This window comes from Prinia subflava, chromosome 4 (genome assembly GCF_021018805.1).
Source record: "Prinia subflava isolate CZ2003 ecotype Zambia chromosome 4, Cam_Psub_1.2, whole genome shotgun sequence".
Lineage (NCBI taxonomy): Eukaryota > Metazoa > Chordata > Aves > Passeriformes > Cisticolidae > Prinia > Prinia subflava.
In genome coordinates this window covers 23,069,535-23,090,055 of record NC_086250.1, presented here as the reverse complement: position 1 = coordinate 23,090,055, position 20,521 = coordinate 23,069,535, and the positions used below count along the sequence as shown (strand labels likewise).

At 39.7% G+C, this 20,521-nt stretch overlaps 1 protein-coding gene across 8 annotated transcripts in view; it reads right to left on the bottom strand.

Annotated features, from left to right (window-relative positions):
* Window positions 1-72: 72 nt before the first annotated feature.
* The window catches only part of TNRC6B (trinucleotide repeat containing adaptor 6B), a 139,005-nt gene continuing 118,556 nt past the window's right edge, over window positions 73-20,521 (bottom strand). For all 8 annotated transcript variants that reach the window (XM_063395963.1, XM_063395964.1, XM_063395969.1 and 5 more), the window contains 5 exons: window positions 20,395-20,490; window positions 16,734-16,958; window positions 16,181-16,251; window positions 14,190-14,329; window positions 73-13,689 (listed from right to left, as the gene is read on the bottom strand). In XM_063395963.1, the coding sequence (XP_063252033.1) occupies window positions 13,299-13,689; window positions 14,190-14,329; window positions 16,181-16,251; window positions 16,734-16,958; window positions 20,395-20,490 (923 nt within the window). In that variant the 3' untranslated portion in view covers window positions 73-13,298. The remainder of the gene's footprint in view (window positions 13,690-14,189; window positions 14,330-16,180; window positions 16,252-16,733; window positions 16,959-20,394; window positions 20,491-20,521) is intronic.

Here is a 20,521-nt window from a genome sequence, read left to right as displayed (position 1 = left end):
CGCGCCTGGAGGCCAACGCGGCCTGAGGGGCTGCGATACGGCCGCGGGACACAAAACACAAGCTTTAAATGCTTAGCAGCCAAACACATTTATTAGTATTTTTTTTTCTTCCAGGAACCCAAAAATAGTTTGTAGTTATAATGTAAGCAACTGAGTTGCACATAATACAATCATATCTTTAAAAAAACAAAACAAAACCAACCAAACCCCCAAAACAAACAATAAAAAACAAAACAAAACCCAAAAGAACCAAAAAACCCCAAACCCGAAAAAACAACAACAAAAAAACCCTGCTTAAAAGCCCCCCCAAAACCTTCAGAAAACTTATATAAGTATTACACCATCTCTCAGTTTCAATGAAATGACGACGACTTAATTTCTTATTACTCTTAACTTGTCACACTCCAATAAAACATCACCCTTTTGTGGTTTTTTTTCTTTTTTTTTTTCCTTTTTTTTTTCTAAATCCAGCATGAGAAATACAGTACCTGCTATGGCAAAAATACACATAAAATGCAACATTTCAGCTTATTTGTACATTAGTAGAGTTTAAACATCTTATTGGGTTTTTTTTCTTTTTTCTTTCTAAGTGAACCAGTGATCTTAAGTACCACTATACTAAAAGTAAAATAAAAATACAGAAAAGGAGGAAAAGGGGCAGCCAGCCTTACAAGAGCACGTTCTAAAGTGCTGAGTTTCTGTGTCCATGGAAAACCCTTAGGAAGTTCAAACATTTCTGAGAATAGGATGGAAATTAAGATGAAACATGGATATGCAAGACATTGTGTCATCTCTTCTACATTCTCCCCGTTTCTCCTGCAATTTTCTTTACTGCACACTACAGGAGGGGAGAAACCAGAACTACGGTAAGAGTTTAGTAAGGAAGCCATTTCAAGTATAAGAAAAAAAATAAACACTTACAGGTAACTTGCAAATAGCATCAACATACACACAGCCACTATTTTTATGATTACAATGTCTGCTTCTGGGGGACAGTGTTTCAGGTAAGAGGACTCAAGCTGTACCTTCCTGTTACCTATTTATGTGCAAAGTAGAAAAGCTGCCTTTTCTAATCCAGCCATATTGGACATCAATGATTTTCTATTCAGACACCTCATCCCTCCATTCCATAAGGAGAGAAGGAGGCATTATTTTACCAAGAAGAGTAGATGAAATGGATCTGTTTCTCCATTCCTCTTCCAGACAAACCCTTCTCCCATTGCTTGTTTGCAATGAAGAGAAACTTGCGAAACTCGATGCCCACCAGTAGCCAGTTTCCTGAACAGGCAGAAGGCATTTACCTTTGTAAACATAATCCCTTATGTTTGTGGAACTCAGAGCAGCATTTCACACCTCCAGCCGAGCAGTGGAGATGAAAATAGATCAGAACACTCCCCATCACTGCTTTTCCCCTTCCCCTTTCCTCTCCCGCACCAGGAAGATTACATTTGGTTACTTTTGTTAGAAGGTCGGATTTTTTTTTTGGTTCTTTAAGGGAAATACTTAGCATTAAGTTAGAAGTAAACGTTACAGAATTACCATCATCAGAGTTATACTGCTGTTTGTTCTGCTTTCTAGATGAGAAAGAAAAGCATTGTGCATCAGATGTTCTGCAGGCTTTAGAGCAGATGCGGCAGAAAACCAAGATACCTCTGTGTGTAAATCCCACAGGTGCATTTGCATCACTTCAGCTTCTTTCTCTGCAGAATCACTACATACACTTCAACTTGATCACTGGCACAGATGGAGAGGGTGGCGTAGAGCAACAGTGGAGAGATGTTCCTAAGGCCACAGGGAACAATGCAGGACAGGGAGGACCAGGGAGTGTCAGACAAAGATTTCAGGTACAGAAACCATGTTCTTGGCATTTCAAACACCAAATTCCAAGAAGCATGGGCTCATGTGCACATCCCTGAGACACACACCAAGAAAGAAGAAACAGCGTCCAAGTGATTGAGAGGGCAGAAAGTAGGAGAGGTTCCCTGACAGCTGTGGGATTTGCCCAATGAAGACCTCGTCCCCGACCACCCTCCCAGAGACATTCTGGGAGAGCTGTAAGGCATATACACAAGCAGCATCTAATATAATTCTCTCTGTTCCTACCTTCTGTTGGCAGGTGATGGCTTCTGTATATTGTGGACAAGAGATACTGCATTTGCAGTGTGACTGGTGACACATGGAAATCAACTCAGGGAAGGACACAGGAAGCTATTCTGCCCTTTATCCCTGGAGCAGCAGCATAAAGTGGCCAGGTTCTTCATCTCCCTCTCTGGAACTACACACCACCACCTCCCCTTCCTGATGGCAGGAAAGGATCTGTCTACTTGAAAGATGATATTACCAAAACTGCCACTTAATGGCAGGAAGAAGTACACAAACTTAGTCTGATTAGGTGGTCTGGTGAAAGAAGCAGCAAGCTCCAAGTACTTCAGTTTTGAAGCTTATCTAAAAGTATTGGAGATACGTGACATGTAGCAACACTGGCATAACTATATAAAGAAGAAGATTGAAACAGGCATAAAGACTGAGGAGTATGAATAAATGAATATCAACTTCTATTATTTAGGATCTCAATGTCTGATGGCTTCAATAATTAAAGGGTTATCTCCCTCCACACAAGCAAACAATGTAAAAAGAACCAGCGATTTTGCTGTGAAAAACTCATACTTCTATCTCGCTTTTTTCTTTTAAGCACTTGACAAACATTACTAGTTGATCCTCACAAAACCCCTGTGAGGTAGGTAAGTATTATTAACAATCCCTCTTTACAGGTGAAAAAACAAAGGCAAAGCAGTTAAATGACTTGCCCACGGCAAGGGAAGAGTAATGGCCAGTGTTAAAATTCAGGAGTTTCAAGCTTCCCGACCTGTGCTCAAAATCACTAGTTCAAATATATTTTTACAAAGGAGATAACAGATGGAAATAAAAGCCCATCAAGTTTAGAAGAAAAACTAAGACTTAAAAAGTTACATCAGAAGGGGAAATGTACCACGAGGTATTTTTGTGAATGAGTTTAAGCTTCTGATTTTTCTTTCTTTTTTTTTTTTTTAAAGGCATTCTGACAGAGTGGAACCCTGATAACATCACATCTGCAAGGCAGGCACAGATGCGACCGTGATCATCAAGTCTACTACTTATTACAGTACTGTGAGTGTTCAACAAAAATAAAATTGCTGCATGAAAACACTGAATACAGGCAGGATAATCTCTCCGTTTATGATATTAAACCTAAGATAATGCCAGTACCATGGTTCACCATGGACAAAGGAAAAAGTCAAGTCAAAAGGTCTCTATTATAATGATGGAGAGAGCAGTGAAGTCTACATTTTTTCTGAGAAGACTCTTCCTGGAAGCTCAGCATGCTTCAAGGAATGCACGTAATTCACAATGATTGCATTTTGGAGATGTGAACAAGTAAATCCTTTTTAATGATCATTACGATACCACCTTATAATAAAAATAGGACAGTTCTTTTTAAATAGCAAGGATCTGGTCTACTATCAGTCTACTTTCCCTAAAATTTCACATACTGTCAACATTAGTTGCTAAGTCACTGGCAGCAACACCAGACAACAAAACACCGGTAGCTGCTGATGTTGAAAAAACAGTCCTCATAGCTGGGCTTTGATCAGCAACAAAAAGTAAGTACCATCGCCACCATCCTGCCCACAGCTGCTCTGTCACTGTATGAACAGTACCAGAAACAGCAGCAAAGAAAATGTTAAGGATAAGGAAGTTTGAACATCAAGGACCAGCCATGTTCCAATTCTCCTGGAAGAGCACAACGGCTGCTGAAATGGAGTAGTAAATCCAAAAAAGCCAGTGCCTGTGGCAGTGGATTTTTCCTGAGCTTAACAAGGGCCAGAGCACAGGAAGTGGTATATATTCCCCAGGTGGACATGGTGTCCCATTCACCCTTTTGGGCCCGGGTTAAATCTGTGTGGCTGAATTCATAGCCCTGTGCAAAGCTCAGATCTGATTTTGTTTTGCAGCCAACATTGGTTATTCAAATCTCTGCCCAGTTGGCCAGCTTCTGACAAAAGAAAGATTCTTATCAATTCCTTCTTAATTCAAAGTTGTCACTTCCCCACTTCCCCAAACTATAATGGATATGCCATGGACACAGAAACTCCTGAACAGTTTAGCAAAGTATCTCTGTCCCCTACACCTCCTCTGCAGAATGCATAGTTTACAATTCACTTACAAAATAAAGAAGCAATGCTGACCACATATGGGACCTTTTTTTTTTGAAAAAAGAACAAACAACCTCTTCTTAAGTTCAGTAACAAAATTCACATTTGCATAATAATACATTTCAAGGCCATTAGAGAGGAATGAGAGCGAAGCTAAGAAAACTGCAGAGTCTCTCCTCTCTTTGTCTTCCTGAATAGAGCTGAGGGATCCCACTGGAGTTTCTTTTCAGGGTGGGAATTTCAAAGCGCTACAACAACAGCTCTTGATCTTGTACACCTCATGTTTTGTATGAGACGAAGAGGTGAATTATTAGGAAAAAAAAACAAATGGAAGGAGACACTGCAGATTCCCATGTTTAGCTACAAACAGCTTCGAAGAAACAAAAAAATTACTTCAGATTTTTTTCCTTTTAAACACTTCTACCTCACCATTTCAAAAAACTCTTTTTGTTTTTCTTCTTGTGTAATACCCTGTTCATTTAAATGGCAAAGTTAAATGTGCTGGAAGTTGAAGGGTTGAAAAAAAAAATTCCTGTTTTGCTTATGAGGACATGGGCAGAGAGGGTAAAAGTGTGCCTGCAACCACTGTTTAACAGAAGCTACAAAACATCATCACCTCTTCATGTATAAATTTGTCTCAAACATCACTGTGTTTCAATTCTCCAGTGCTTAAAAAAACCAAAGCCACATGCACTCACACTCATGCACACAAACATAAAGAGAAGCCACATAATACATATAAAAACTCAACCTGCAATGGCAGACTAGTCTAAAACTATCAACAGCTTCTGTGCATCACATGACATCCCTTTGCACCCCCTACCCCCATCTCTACCACATATGAATACGTATTGTGCAGTGTAGAGACCAGCCAATGATGCTGCTTGTCAAAAGGGACCAGTGGGCTGCAATCTCAATGTATGACCTCTTGAAAGACCACTGCCTCCTCTCCAGCCCAAGCAGTCTCCTCAATTAGACAGTCACTATACTCACAAAGGCACATTCATAAATATCACATTTAATTTACTGCTTGTAAAAACATAGGAAGAAACATTAAGCGCTTATACTCCAACCCATTCCTACTGACCCAGCAAGAAGTATCACAATAACCTATCACTTGGTGAGACCTTACTCCACCTTTAGAAGGTACATATTAAAGAAATCTTCCAACACCTCTTTTAAATTTTTTTTTTGCATAAATGAATGGTATTTTTTGTTTGTTTTTGGCTTACATATTTTGGAATACAGCACACTCACTATAAAGCTCTGTTGTAAGGCTACCCCCTAAAGTAAGGCTGTTCTACCTTGGCTTGCATTTTCACTTCATTTTGCTTCTTATCCACATGTCCCCAAAACAAAAGAGAACAAAAAAAACCCACACAGTGCCTTATATAGAAAGGGTAAGCCAGATCTGGCAGGGAGAGGGAGGGCAAAGAAAGCACATAATATCATAACCATGTCACTAAAATAGCTATTCTAACAAGCTGTGCAACCTGCTCAACAGTAAACAATGAAGAAAACGATAATTTATGGTTGGTTGTGTTTCATCTGAAACAGGAAGAGCTTCCACTTTGTCTCAATTAATAAAAACAAATATAAAAAAAAGGAGGAAGTTAGTTCTGCGAATGTAACAACGCACACCAATAGCCAAGAAGAGGCATCTAGTGCTCATGGAAACATTTCTTGCTAAGACAGCCTCTTTGTATTGCGCACTCATGCAAAATTCTCCAGTCTCGTCCCCTCTGCCCACTACAGTCAAGAATGTTTGCTGCTAAAATACTTAAATACTTAATGCTGGCTGGCACAATGCATTCTTCCCTTTTTTTGTTCTTTTTCTTTCCCCCTGAAATACTCTGTGTTACTTTACAGAAAGGCTGTCAGAGTCAAGTCAAAAAACTCCCTTTCTCACTACAAAGTTTACAAGAACCCTAACACTGCTGAATGTCACCAGTCCCAACTATCACACATACAGGGCAAAAATGGCTCTTTTGCAGAGGGTACTTGATTTGCTAGAAGCTTGCTAGGACTCTGGGAGACTTCTAGAGAAAAGCTTTCCTGTATAGCTCAATGAAAAGCAATGTGCAGCCAAACTGCGGATGCAATCAGATGTTGTCTGCTGCATGCTAAAGATGAAACTGCATCTATCGTGCCCTGTTTTAAAAGTAGGCTCCAACCCACCAGGAGCTCTAGTGCTTTTTTAGCACAGATGAAACCTTAAATTACTTTTCATACAAGGATCAGAAGCTATAGTTACTAAATCACAAAGTTTAAAGTCATGTAACACCACAAAATAGAGCACTATAATTTTAAATGGGACCCTGACTCAATTTTAACAGCAATGTAGACAGTCCATTAAAGTCTACTGTAGGCAAAGAACTGCTTGGTGAGTCACTACAAAATGGACCTGTTTCCTATTATCTACTGCAAGGGGACTTTGGTAAAATTCAGCAACACTAGTATTTACAGTGATGGGACACTTATGCAAAACATTGTGAAGGACATGGACTAGCAAGGCTCCTAAAAATCTCCAGTTTGGCTCCTGTTGTTTAGTCTAACCAACAGGTCTGCTACAGCCTGTTGCTTTGGGGTTTAGCTTTGGATGTGAATTCAGGACAACAGGGAGTACCAGCTCTGCATACACTGGGAAACTTCACATATTTCTCCCCAATTCTTTTAACATCCTTCTGCCACAGGTGGAGGCCTAGTACTGGAGGTAAAGGGGAAGAAAGAGTTTGGGTTTTAGATATCTGTATTTTGATCACAGTGGGAATGAACAATATGATCTAACAGTATCAGTTCCTAAAACTGCAAAACAGTGGCAAATAAACTACTGAACTGAAATGATATTGTGTGTAAAATAAATTTGGACAAACCAACAGATTCTGCTTATGTTGCTTCAGATTCAGGACCAAAGCTGCAATTCAACAGCATTTGTTTTTTGAGGTTTTTTTTTTAAATTAATTTTAATGTAGTTGTCTTGGTATTACTTTCCTGCCCACAAAGCATGCATGCATATTTACAATTAAGAAAGCTGTTTCTAATAAGGGAATTTTACATCTTTAGAAAAAAACCCCTACCTTCTACTCAATCAGGACTATTACCCTGAGATATAAACCAGCCTCCACAAAACCTGCATTGCAATCCACTTGAGAACCTGGATATCAAGGTCACATGATTTAAGTGAAGGTGATATATGCAACACACACTGGAAACACAACAGGTCCTCATCTGCTACCTTAATCCTGGATCCAGCTCATCTTCTTGACCAGGCTTGGTCAAATTTGAGTACCTCAGATACACAAACAGTGCTCCTCTTAAAGTCAATAGGAAAACAGTATGCACAAACAAAATTGGAAACTTAAGAGTTAAACATAATAAAGAATGAAGCAAAAAACTCAATCTAATCAAAATTTCCCCCGAAAAACTACAGTACTGTTTGGATGCACTATTAGGACACAGTGGAAGATGTGGCAGCATTTTTAGGAAGAAAAACGGCAAAAGTTCTAAGGAATAAATGCTCAGAAATTTCACAGTAAAGAAAGAAAAAGAGGCCAATTTAATGTAAATGTTTAATTGTTATTTAATCTTTGAGGTGGTTATCCCACCCAGTTTTTTGAAATCAACCTGTTTATATTGCAGAAGTAAAAACATGCTTGGCTTAACATTCTTATTCATTACAAAAGCTATTTAATGTGAAGCACAGTTAAAAAAAAAAACAAAAAACCAAAATAAACAACAACAAAAAAGGAAAACCTGACACCCTGTGATTGTAAAAACACCCGAAACCAACAAAAACCCCACTCTCAAGACTGCTAGGCAAGTGTCCAGGTAGATACATAAAGACATTGGGAAAAGATGGCAAGTATTCCAAGTAAATGTCAGATGTCTAAACACAGGTTTCTGAGCTGTATCGCCCTTTGTTTTGCTTGCTAGACTCTGTTGTCACTGCTAAGACAAAATCCTCAAATGGAGCAAAGAATTATCAAACAGATTAAAAACTCTCAGCTTGATAAGACACTGCAAGGCAGGGTAAGCAAAGTGGCTGGATTTTTATCTGGAAAGAGACGTCCCAAGTCTTTTCCAAGCTGCCCTTTCCCCAGCCTCTTTGCCCTACCTTACCAACATGTTTAAACAAGATGCCGCCAATGACTCCTCCCAGGAACAGTTTTGTAAAAGCCCAGAAATACCCCAACATCAATTTCTGCTGACTTTTCACTGTTAGGAGCTCAAGTGGTAGAATTCTTACAACATTAAGCAATGGGTGTCCCTAGCAGTTGAGTATGGTTAGCGCAACTCTAAGACACCACTTGCAGTGGTTGGGAGTGCCATGACTAAGCCATACAGATCTGTCAACTGTAGCTGGAAAATAGATTAATGTTATTTTGACAATGCAGGAAAACTGTCACTGAGGAGACAGTCACTAACACTTACAGGATGCACATTCAGGAAACGAGGAGCAGACTGTTGTACTACAACAGGTTTAGACCCAGCAGACTGCTGAAATTTAAGACTGCCAACCCTTCAGCACTCAGTCACAATCCACTTCCAAGTGAATGTCAAGTCTGTCGGCTTTTTTGACTAAATGCTATGGTTTCCTCTCTTAGGACACTACTAATTTGATAAAACACAGCTTCTGGCAAAGCACTTCATTTCTCTCATAAAAAAACCCAATAAAATAAAATCCTAAACTTTCTAAGTAAACCCTCCTTCTACTGGCCCATGACAGGATTTTTAAAGCACATTATTATTACTACTGATGCATTATTTTCAATAGACTCACATGCACACACAGAACAACATGAAAACACTGGGCAACTGCTATGAGAAAGACAGAATTTGGCATCTGATTTCTTTTACTGATAATAACAACTTATCTCAACTACTATTAAGTAACTCATTGCACGACTTGCTCACACGGCATGCTCTTCTTCCCCTAAGAATGGGCACATCTACTTCCATGAAGTGGCTACACTTCCTCACTTTGCCTCGTCTTCCCTTCCCTCCTATAGGGCATGGGGTGGCATGTAACAAGGCACTAGCGCAATTTTTGTGGTTTGAGCCGAGCTGTTTCAGGCAGAGTAAGCCCCTGACTCCTAGAGCTGGGAGGCAGAAGTTGGCCATCCCAACACCAAATGCTTAAGTTCAAGACTGTAAGCCCTGACAGCCAGCAACAACAGGGTGAACAGAAGAGTTTAACGGCTATTTCCCTCATATAAAATAAAACAAAGGCCGAGAGGTGGGGTGGATGAAGAAAAGACAGCAGCAAATCTCCAAGTGGGGGATTAAACTGACCAAGTAGTTGAAAATAGGAAAGTTGATTCCCAATGTACATTTGTGTGGAATTTTTCCATAGTTTTTTTTTTCTTTTCTGTACTGAAAAAGGCAGGTTAATAGAATTACTTCATTACTGAGTATTCTGTCAACACTGGTTTTCTTTAGCACTGCTCAGAAGTGGTTCAAAGAAGCACCACCATGTATTTCCTGCCAGTCATCCTAACTGAGGATTTGTTCAGTTAAACTCTACTGTATTTTAACAAGTTTTATACTTTCACTCTGCTTTTAAAAAGGTGCTTGGAAGAATATTTTTGTTTAGTTTAAATCAAGAGGGAATACTAGGTTTCCTTTCACACACTTCTCCATACAACTGCACACATCTGCATGAGTAACAAAGCACAATAAATGATAACCCTTCTCCCACAAATTGTTTAACATTGCAATGAATTCCTGTTGCTGATATTGACAAGTTTTCTTAATGCATCTTAATTTACAAAGTCTTGAAAATTCTTGATCCCTTGCTTGACAGTAACATTTGGAGATTTTTTTCTTTCTCTTTTTTTTTTTTTTTTTTTTAAATTATTTTTTTTTCATTATTTTTTTTTTATTTTAAAGTAAAAACTTTCAAACATTTTGAAGATTCAGGAACTTGTAAAAGTTTATCAACAAGAAATAGCCATCTATCTAGGATAAGGGTAAATAAACCATCTTCAAAAATTGGCTTCCTACCCTAGAATTCCTGAGAATGCTTGCAAATTTAAAGCAGGAAAATAAAATGTTAAAATAAAACCAAAAACACTGTTAAATGCTCCCAGAGTTAGTCTTCATCTAAAATATATATATATATATATATATGCACTTTTTGGTCTTATTTTTTTGTACGTTTTAATTTTTTCCCTTTAAGCTTACAATGGAAGAACAATTTAGCTTTTCTTTTAAAATATTTCAAATCCCTCATTATGTCTTGTAAACAAGAGGGGCATTAGCACCCGGCTTTCACCGTAGTATCGCAGTGAACTCAACTAGCCCAAAGTGCAGGAAAAGGGACCTTAGGGTAGGCTGGGAGAGAGAAGTGAGGGTGGAACACAGCAATGAACCAGCATGTATAGCAAATCATGTGACAGAACAGATACTGGCTTGCTCAGGCCAAAGGTGCTTCACTAGGAAGTACTGCTGGCACAGGACTTTTAAGAACCTGCTCTGCATGTCCAAGTGCACTTGGTCTTTGAGCAGAAACAAAGCTACACAGATGCCTGCACACGAAGGGCACTAGCCAGCTAGCAGGAGCTGAAAGAGAGCATTTTGTTTCTTTGTGGATGGTGGGATCGATGGAGGAGCCATGATAGGAAAGTATTTTCCAAAGGGGCAAGAGTATGCTGCACACTCCAGTTTACTAAACAAATACAGACCTAGTCATACTTTTCTACAATATTTGCATACAAATCTACAGGCCTGTGTATATGCAGCATTTCCCTCAGTCAGTCTTCCTTGTGACATTGGGTTTACATAGAAAAGGCAAATTAAATAAACCAGCCATATAATTCCCTAGCCCTTCCCTCCCACCCCCAACACACAAGCATACACACATACACACGCGTGCAGTAAACTCCCCCCCATGACTTGCATCTGTTTTTGCTTCTGCCCAACAAACCCATGAGTTAAATGCATTAGACGTGGTCACATCCTTCAATGAAAACACTGAAGAAACAGACTCCCCTATCTGCCCCCCTCTGCCAGGTGATAAAGCACTGCTTTCTCTAAGGGCTGGAATGGACAGGTATGTGCTGGTACAGAAGGGCGGCACTTTGCTAGACAGTATAACAGCTGGACAATGCCACATGGAAGTCCGAGTACTTATGTAAAAAGTACTAGCATCTCTCTTCCCTCCTCCCCTGGCCCCAGCCCCACAAAAGACTTTCTGCTTCATTTCAAGGGATGTTCCTTCAAGTCGGCTATGACTCTCTTCACAACAGGTCTTAAAAGTTTTGTTCCCAGCGCACACATGCACTCAAGCACTGGCTATCACTGTAGCTAACAGATCACCCCTATCCTGCCCAGACTACTATTACACTGATGCTAAAAAAACCCCAAACCTTTCCTTAAATACAGGAATTAAAAAGCAACAGTACAGAAAAAAATAAAAACAAAAACCAAAAAGGTGCAATACTTTAAAAAAAAGTCTTTGCTAGTTATATACCTCCCTAAGCAAAACCACATACACAGGAAAAAACACAACACAGAGAAACAAAAGGAAACCTTTGAAGTACACACTGTTTTAAGAACATTCGTAAGTAAACGTTTCTGTCAGTGATGGTCTGGCGCTGTAATGACACCAAGGCCTGGCACAGGTAACGCTCACCATGAAGGACGCAGGAAGCAGTTAGCTGCATGTGCTTTCAGGAGATGAGGCAGGCTGGCCAGTACTTTGCTGACATCATTTAGTTTTTTGTCAGTTTTAATGGAAGCAGTAAATCAACTAAAAGGCTAATTTGGTTGGGCTGGATTTTCAAGCTTTTGATGGATTCCTCTAGAATGAGTGCTGATCTAGTTACCTAGTTATCTAGGTGCTTATTTAGGTTTAGGGGAGAAAATAAACACTTTTTTTAAAAGGTACTGACACTTGCAAGAGACTGAAAAAGAACATTTGTCCAGCTGCACAAAAAATGGCAATTCTTTCCTCCTCTCTTCTCCTTGTTGGAAGAAATAAATGGCTTGCATTATGTAACAAACAACCTAAGGTTCATTTAGTACAAAAAATCCACACGCAGACATAAATAAAGACACTTACTCAAAAGACAACATTGTCTCCCTTCTCACCAAATCCTTTGGATACGGCAGTGTTCTGCTCTACCACAGGGTTAGAACAAGGGCTAGAAAGTGACTATCCACTCTATGTGATCTCTAGATTTGAGACAGCACCCTGCTAAAATGAATTTAAAAAAACCTTACTGACAAATTTTAATCCGGCTCAACTGGATTCCACTTCAGCCACAGGGACTCTGCCATGCCTGTCTTGCTTACAGAATCAAGACACGCAGATGGCCAGCCAGCCTGTAGACGACCACCAATGCAGCGTTTCAAGATTATATATAAAGAAAAAAATGCACACACACAAAAACATGTGCTCACACACTCATACAGAAACAAGCACACGTGGGCAGTTACATGTGCCAGAACACACTGGTACTTATCAACCAGCCAATCACGAAGTGTTGGTTTTTTGTTTTGTTTGTTTTTTATGTTTTGGTTTTTTTTGTGTGTTTTTAATTTTTAATTTTTTTTCTAGTTTTATTTTTTTGTTGTTGTTTTTAAAGTGAGGCTCCGTCAAGTCTTCCCCTCCCTCCCCTTATTCTTTCGAACCCATCCCCAACCCCAACCCAACATGGTAGACCTAAGGACGGAAACACACCCAGTGCAAACAAAGTTAAAAAGCTATTTTTTCAGTATATATGTTTCTTAGCAACTTCTGTATAACATGAAAAAGTGAAAAACTAGAAACTAATTTTTTTAATTTTTTCTGTTTAAATTTAAATGGTATGTGTACTTGCTTCACATTGTCTTTCTAAGTTGGCGTTCACGATTCAAGTATTTCAAGAGTGATATGTTCTCTTTTTGGATTCATATTCCAAACAAAAAAACTGAAGTTATATAAGGGAGGCAACTATGTGCTCAGACAGTCTGTCAATGACCCACCTTTTTTTCTTTCTTTCTCCATTTTCTTTTCTCCTTTTATAAATGTATTTATTGCAAGTTGAAAAAAATGAAAAAGGTCAAGTTAGTGCTGCTGCTGTTCCAAAAAAGGTCACGAGGTCAGAGTTGAAAGTTCTAAGTTCAGATTGAATCCGACCCTCCTCCCAGAAGGTCTCCAGGTAGTAAGGGAGCAGGGCTGCCCATTCTGTGTGGATCCTCTACGCTTGGGACCCCCCACAAGCTTGAAGAATAGTTTGGGGGCCCCCACAATGAAGCTCCAGTGAGATCACCCCCACTGCTGCTGCCGCCACTGCCACTGCTCCACTGCCCAAGCCCTGTTGACCCACCAAAGAGATTCAAAGCAGGTCCAACTGGATCTGTCTGGTTCTGTCCTGTGTCCAGGGATTGCCAGCCCGCTGCGGGTGCACTTGGAGTTGCTGCAGGTGTAGGGGGCTGAGCTTGTGCCAAAAAGCGACTAACCTCTTCATCTGTGGCAAACTCAGCCAGGATGGTAGTGTTTCCCAACACACACCTACAGTGCAAGGTCCACATAAAAAAAAAAAAAAAAAGTTAGACTCAAAAAGTAATGGCAAGGGATTCAGAAAGCACGGGAACAACACTAATATGTGCCCAAACCAAAGGAGGTATCAGCTACATTGCAACATTGCAGTGGACATGGAAAACTTCAGCCGTTTTTGACAGTGAAACTCACTCAAAACACAAGAACTTTCATTTTATACGGGGAAAAAACAAAACAAAAACACCCCAACCCCTTGCCGCAACATTCAGTTATGCCTGAAGCAAATCTTTATAAATTTAAATTAAGGTTCTGAACGTTAACACCAAGAGCAATAAAAATGACTATACCATGTAGGTAAATGCGCATATGCCACCTTTCAAACAAAACAGACGAAGAACATTAAAAGCCTTCGGAATTCGGAAGATTAGTATAATTCAAAAGTTTTCACTGAGTTTAGGGGCTCACACCATCAATCCTATACCTCCAAAGAGTTCTGTCTCAAAACTGCTTACATGTGCAGTGCAGTCTGGGCCTTGGCCGCCTCCTGTTTGGTGTTGTATCGGATGAGGGCAGTGCCCTGGGTCAGGTTCAGATGGAATGTCAGCAGTGGGCCATGCTGCATGCAGATCGTCCTCAAGGTTGACCCATCAATCTGAGGAAGAACAGCCAGGATGAAACAGATGTTTGTAATTACTTCTCCAAACATACTTCAATCCTGACTTCGTCAATAATTTAAAGATATTCTGCTCTCAGAAAGAAAAACAGATGAAAGCAGTGGGAAGTAAGCAAAGGTGACAGAAGTTGATTTTTAAACAGGAACTGTTTAGACTGTTTTTATGTCTTGTCTTCTCACAGTTACATGCAGTTTGCTTTAGTATGGAATAATATAAATTATCTTTCCTGTTTACTTATAGCTTAAGTCCAGTTTTCCCTCTCTCACTGAGTTTCTTACACTGTCACTATCCTTACATTGACAGCTTTTCCAGAAATTATATACAACTTGTACTTCTCACCATCTTCAGTTATCAGAATTTGTAGCACAGAAACCAGAATGTCTTAGTCTCCAGCTCTTGGATTTCAGCAGAATTTAAATGAACTAGTATTTAAAAGATTTTTGCAAAACTGGAAATATATCTACAATGAAATTTTTGAAAATTTATTTTGGTGCTTCTTTGTCATTGTGGTTTATGAAACAGTGACAGAAAGAGTCAGTGATTTTGCTGCCAAACCCACCAATGTCCATTCTGTATGAACTAATGTTTTTACAGCAGTTGTTACCTACATTCCTTCTGCAGCAGTAACAGCTTGTTACTTACCTCCAGTAACAGCTGTTTCCCCAGGTGTTCTGTACAGACAGATTCCATTCCTGGTGTACCACAGGAACATGGACATATGAATGGGATCCGTATGTGCAAATACTTAAGGAAGTGCTACTTTCTTCCTTCCCCCCGCCCCGTTTTATAATACAGCTTCAAATGAGGGAAAATGAAGTTGTGTGGGGGTACAAATATGGTCAAATTAAAAACAGAGAACCTTGAAATGAACATATTGTTCCTTCTAAGCCTAACCATTGTGTGAGTCTATGAATCCATCTGAACCTTTACACTTCTCTAGTGTACTGATCTACAATAAAGAGACTCCATAATGAGACAATTATGATCTGTTTCTCCTTCCTACTAACTTAAATGCCTCCAAAATATATTCTTCTTCCATTAAATAATTCCTAAAGCAGCATTAAAGAATTTTACACAAGCCAGACTTAGAACTGTGCTTTTTCCTCACACCACTTCTTCCTTCACATCAAGGTAAAGTCTTTTCAACAAAAGGAGCACAGTTTGCCTTTGGGGTTAGCTGATGGAGATTTCAGCTTCTTCCATATGAACCTTTTTTATAGACTGCAGAAGCACAGTAAATTATCCTGCTGAACAGGGGACTCTCTGTCTTGACCTCAGGGTGCTGCTGTTAATCATATAGGCTTTTCCTAGCCCCTGAACACAGGACTAATTGGGAGTGCTGAAAACAGGATCTCCACGGAATTCATTTTGAATGGCAGCAAGCTTTGAGAATACTTGCAGAAATAACATAACTTTTTAGCAGGAGTGCTGGAAAAATTCTGTGGCTTCACTATGGAAACACTGAAGTGAAAACTGGCAGTTACATCACACTCCTTACTGACAAAATCCGAAAGAACAACTACAAACCATTCCACATTATATTAATGAAATTTACGCTCACTTCTAAGAAAAATCTTTCGGTTTAATTATTTTTTATAACTCTTAAGTAAAGAAATGTTTTAATAGTCTCACAGTAAAATCTGAACATTTTAGAATTAGCTGAAGCAATTACAATAGAAAAACAATCAGACTGCAGCTCAGTTTAGCAGAAATACGTTATATATGCTGACAAATCTGATTTTGTCAGATTTTATTCAAAAGAAACAACTGAAGAATTCACAAATCCTTGCTAAAGCAAACAAGTTCCCAGAAACAACCACAGAAAATACCTGTGGAGTGAGATTGTGAAGAACCAGCCAGTAGCTAGGACGAACTGAGCCACCATCACTCCAAGTAGATGCTGCAAATTATAAGACAGATCAATCAAACCAGATTTGATACAAAGAAAAAATATTGTTTTTTACAGTCAGGTCTTACAGAAAAAAATCAGCATTACCAGCCCTGTTAAAACATGGACGTCTAATCTTCAATCCTGAAAAAAACCCTACACCTTTCCTCACAGTTCACATCAAGATTTGTTTTACTGGAGTTTTTCTTTGAAGAATTTCCCACACACAGCAAGCATCTAGTCTTGAAAGGCCCTTTATAGCAGGTACTTTCTTGTGGCAACTCTCAGCCCCTTCTTCGCTCATTCCCTGCAGCAGGACCAGGGATTCAACCCCCCATCTGCCCCAATTACTGACAGCAAATTTCCATTTCAAGAAGGAATTCTTTTTTTTCTATAACCAGACAACTGCAACTTACTTTCTGCCAAACCACTGGCACTGTGAAACATACACTGCTCAGGTCTGATCAGTGCTGCTACCAGTTGATTGTTCTTACCAGAACCAAGTCTTGAGTCCTGTGCTCCCCAGCCCCTGACTGATCGGGGTGCTGTGTTGTTCCATGGAGATGATGGTTTGGGGTTGGTCAGACCAGGAGGTGGGCGAGGCAGCCCTGTAGTGTTCCTTGAGGAAATATGATTTTTCCACATCTTGTTGGAGAGATGAGTGGGATTGTGTCCTATGGGATCTGGGGACCAGGTTGATTTGTAATCACTGAATTTTGCTAGAAGATTAAAGAAATTGTACGTATTAGAGAAACTTGTGAGATTAAACATCTGTCCTATCACAGTAGGTCTTTTGACTGCACTTATATTGAAGACAAGCATGAAAACCAGAACCATACAATAGTTAATTTATCATACCAAAAAAACTTCCATGCCACATGTAACTTAATCTTTGCTTTTATATATGCTGACAAAAGAAAGTAATATAGCTAGATAATTTGTGATAATGTAGCTGATTGCAGTATGTTACATCATTAATAAGATGAACAGCAACTTCTATGTCCACACTACATTTCATCTGAGAACCCGAGAATTTCTTAAAAGTTTGGGCACTACTGACCTTTAATGAAACTGGACCTTCTTCAAGTAAAAAAAAACCTGCAGAGAACTGAAAGGAGTATTTACCATTCTTGGCCTACTAAGCTAATGTTGCCTCCTAAAGATGTCTTCCCTACAAGATCAAAGCTTTCTTGTGAATCGCAAACCTCACACAATGCTGACACAGTAGTACCACATAAAAAAGGCTGTTTAGTTATGTGACACAATAGCGCATTTTTTCACTAGGAAGTATTACTAATAGGCAGATGCCTATTGGAAGACCTATAGTGGATATCCTTAACACATTTTAAGAACTCTTTATAAAGAAATGCAATAAAATAGGAAAATAAAAGTGCTCCCCAAAACACCACTGGTCATAAATGAGCTCTGCCTAAACCTGTGTCTTACTTTGAAAGACAGGTGTCTGCCAGGGAAAAGCCAGAGCCTCCCTTGGAATGGAGAATGTAAACTCCCTCCCTCTGAATTATTGTAATTTTGAAATTAAGGGGCTCTCAAGCAAAGGTATGGGGATAGGAACAACAGTTCTTTACTAGTATGTATAACAAGATAAACAAAACAACAACTACAGCATTAACAACAAAACAGAACCAGGAAAACTTGTGACAGCCTTCTTGGCCAAGATGGGAAGGGATGGAGGAGAGGCTTTGCTTCATAAAACCCTGAGGCAGTCTGACCCCGGTGGACCCTACAGGACTCTGAGGGACACCAAGCTGGAACGGCAGAAAATCCTGGGCTGGTGGATGGGATATATCAGAAGCTCTGCGGTGGTAGCTGGAACCAAGGGGCATCCTGGCATGCAGGCTGGGATAGGGGTGCAGGGCCACAGCGCAGCAAAAAGACTCAGAACAGTGCCGAAGAAGGGGCAGGGGTGGGACAGTGGCAGCCCAGCTCCAGCAAGGCAGGAGATGGCGAGCTCAGAGCTCCTGGACACACGAACAGATGGTGGCAAATACCCAGGCAGGACTGGACCCTAGTGACAGTGGCTGACAGTGAAGCCTCCCCAGAGCAAACCACAGCTTGACTGTCCTCCTTCCAACGCCGAGAGCAAGAGAGTGCAGCTGCTCCCATGCCCTGTTCTTTATCTTACCCCTCTCTGAGAGAAACTCCCAGAGACAAAAGTGTAGCCAGGTGCTACATTCTTCTCCCCTGGCCAGTTTGTTCTTTTTAATTACCCGTAAGTACCCAGCAGTTACTTTCCTAGCAACTTATGGGAAAAAATCTACAAGTAAAAAAGAAACAAATCTAACCCCCAACAACCAGTTTTTTATAAAAGGCAGACTGGAAATTCTTCCACAACTTCGGACACCAAGGGACATTTCAAAACTCAAAATTCCTTGAAAATTCCTCACTGTTCAGCACTGAGAACCAGTCAACACAGACATGGCAATCTGGGGGAAAAGGCTGTGTCAGACATTATCTCAATCATAACTCTCATGTACTTGTGTGCAAATATGTGCATTTTAACTTTAGTCACCAGCAGACGGTGGTGAATGTAATTTGAAACAAAGTGAAAACCCACAGATTTATGATATGCCAGGGCACCACAAAATAACACATCTGGAAACCAAGGCCCATAAAGCTTTCAGCATGTATAAGCATGCTTCAATTTACAGCTGGATCTATGTATTTCCATGACACAGAAATGGTCAGTAGCAAGCAGGTTTCAAGCATTAACCTTTGAAAGTGTGTAAAAACGCTTAAAAACCTGCTTTCACTAGACTCTACTTTATGGGTACAAGAATTCTGAATTCCCAGTTCAGATGATTGACTTTCTGACAGCAAACATTTATGTCTAACAGACAAACAGAAATTGGTATATGGCAGTGATCTAATTTCCTCAATTTGACTACAATTAATATTTTTTTAATCTCTTTGGTCTTTCTTATGTGCTAGATAAAATTAAACAAAGCAAGAAGTTGCTACATGCCACTACACTCCTCAGGTTATAACAGAAGAACCTTCTATGTCCCTAGAATCTGCATACACTGCTTCAAACCAAAGTCAGCTCACAAACTGGCTGCATGAACTCAGATTTCCTTAAGGACAAAAGAGAATTTTCAACACATTTGGTGAATATGCTGAGGTAATGCCTGAACACAGCTTTTATTCAGTATGATGAAAAAACCTAAAGTTTGGGCCAGATGTAGCTCTCAGCTCTGCTCGTCACCTCTGCTATTTACACACAATTCTTCATTTTTAAGTAATTGTCAAGATAATGATGTTTTCAAGAAAAAACTGACATTTGCAAGAAGCTTAGAATCCAAATTGTTCCTCTGGAGCAAATATTTCCAGTGTTTTACTGTAAAGTGTGCAGAAACAGCTTTTCAACAGAAAGCTGTGGTGACCTTCTTATGAAGGATTTGCGACATATATTTCAGTTGATATTTATAAGCCAACCATTAAAAGTCAGAGGACCAAATGTCCTCACTGTCCAGATTTTAGGGAATGATGAGTACTATAAAAGCCAATGCAAAAACATTCCCTTCAGAGCACTCTCAAGTCCTAAAGTTAAAATTAAAAAAAATCCCTCACCTTTACTAATACATACACAAGCAGGTCATATTTTAAAAATTATAATGTCAACATATTGTACATTTACTGTATCTTTCCTTTTGCATCTGCTGCTTTCTACTTTATTCTTTAACTTGCATAATATGCTGGTTTTGGCTGGGGTAGAGTCAATTTTCTTCATAGTACCTGGTATGGGGCTATGTTTTGGATTTGTGCTGGGAACAGCATGGGTAATACAGATGATTTAGTTATATTGATGAGCAGTGCTTATATAGCATCGAGACTTTTTCTGTTTCTCACATCCTCTGACCAGCAGGAGGGATAAGGGTGCACAAGAAGCTGGGAGGAAACAAAGCCAGGACAGCTGACTCCAACTGTGCAAAAAGATATTCCATACCATATGGAGTCATGCTTAGCATATAAAGAGTGGGGGGAAGAGGAAGGAGAGGGGTATGTTCAGAGTTATGGTGTTTGTCTTCCCACATCACCGTTACACACGATGGACTTAATATTCCAAGTGGAACAACAATGATCTAGTGGTAAATAAAAAATGCTTTATCTGGCTAAGTTTCAAAGCCCGCATACCTGAAGTGCTATGAACGTTGGTGAAGGAATTGTCAGAGGCACTGTAGGGCCAGGCACCAGGTGAAGGCAGCGAGGTGTTGAGGGAAGAATTAGACCCTATCAAGGAGAAAAGGAGAGAGAAAGAGTA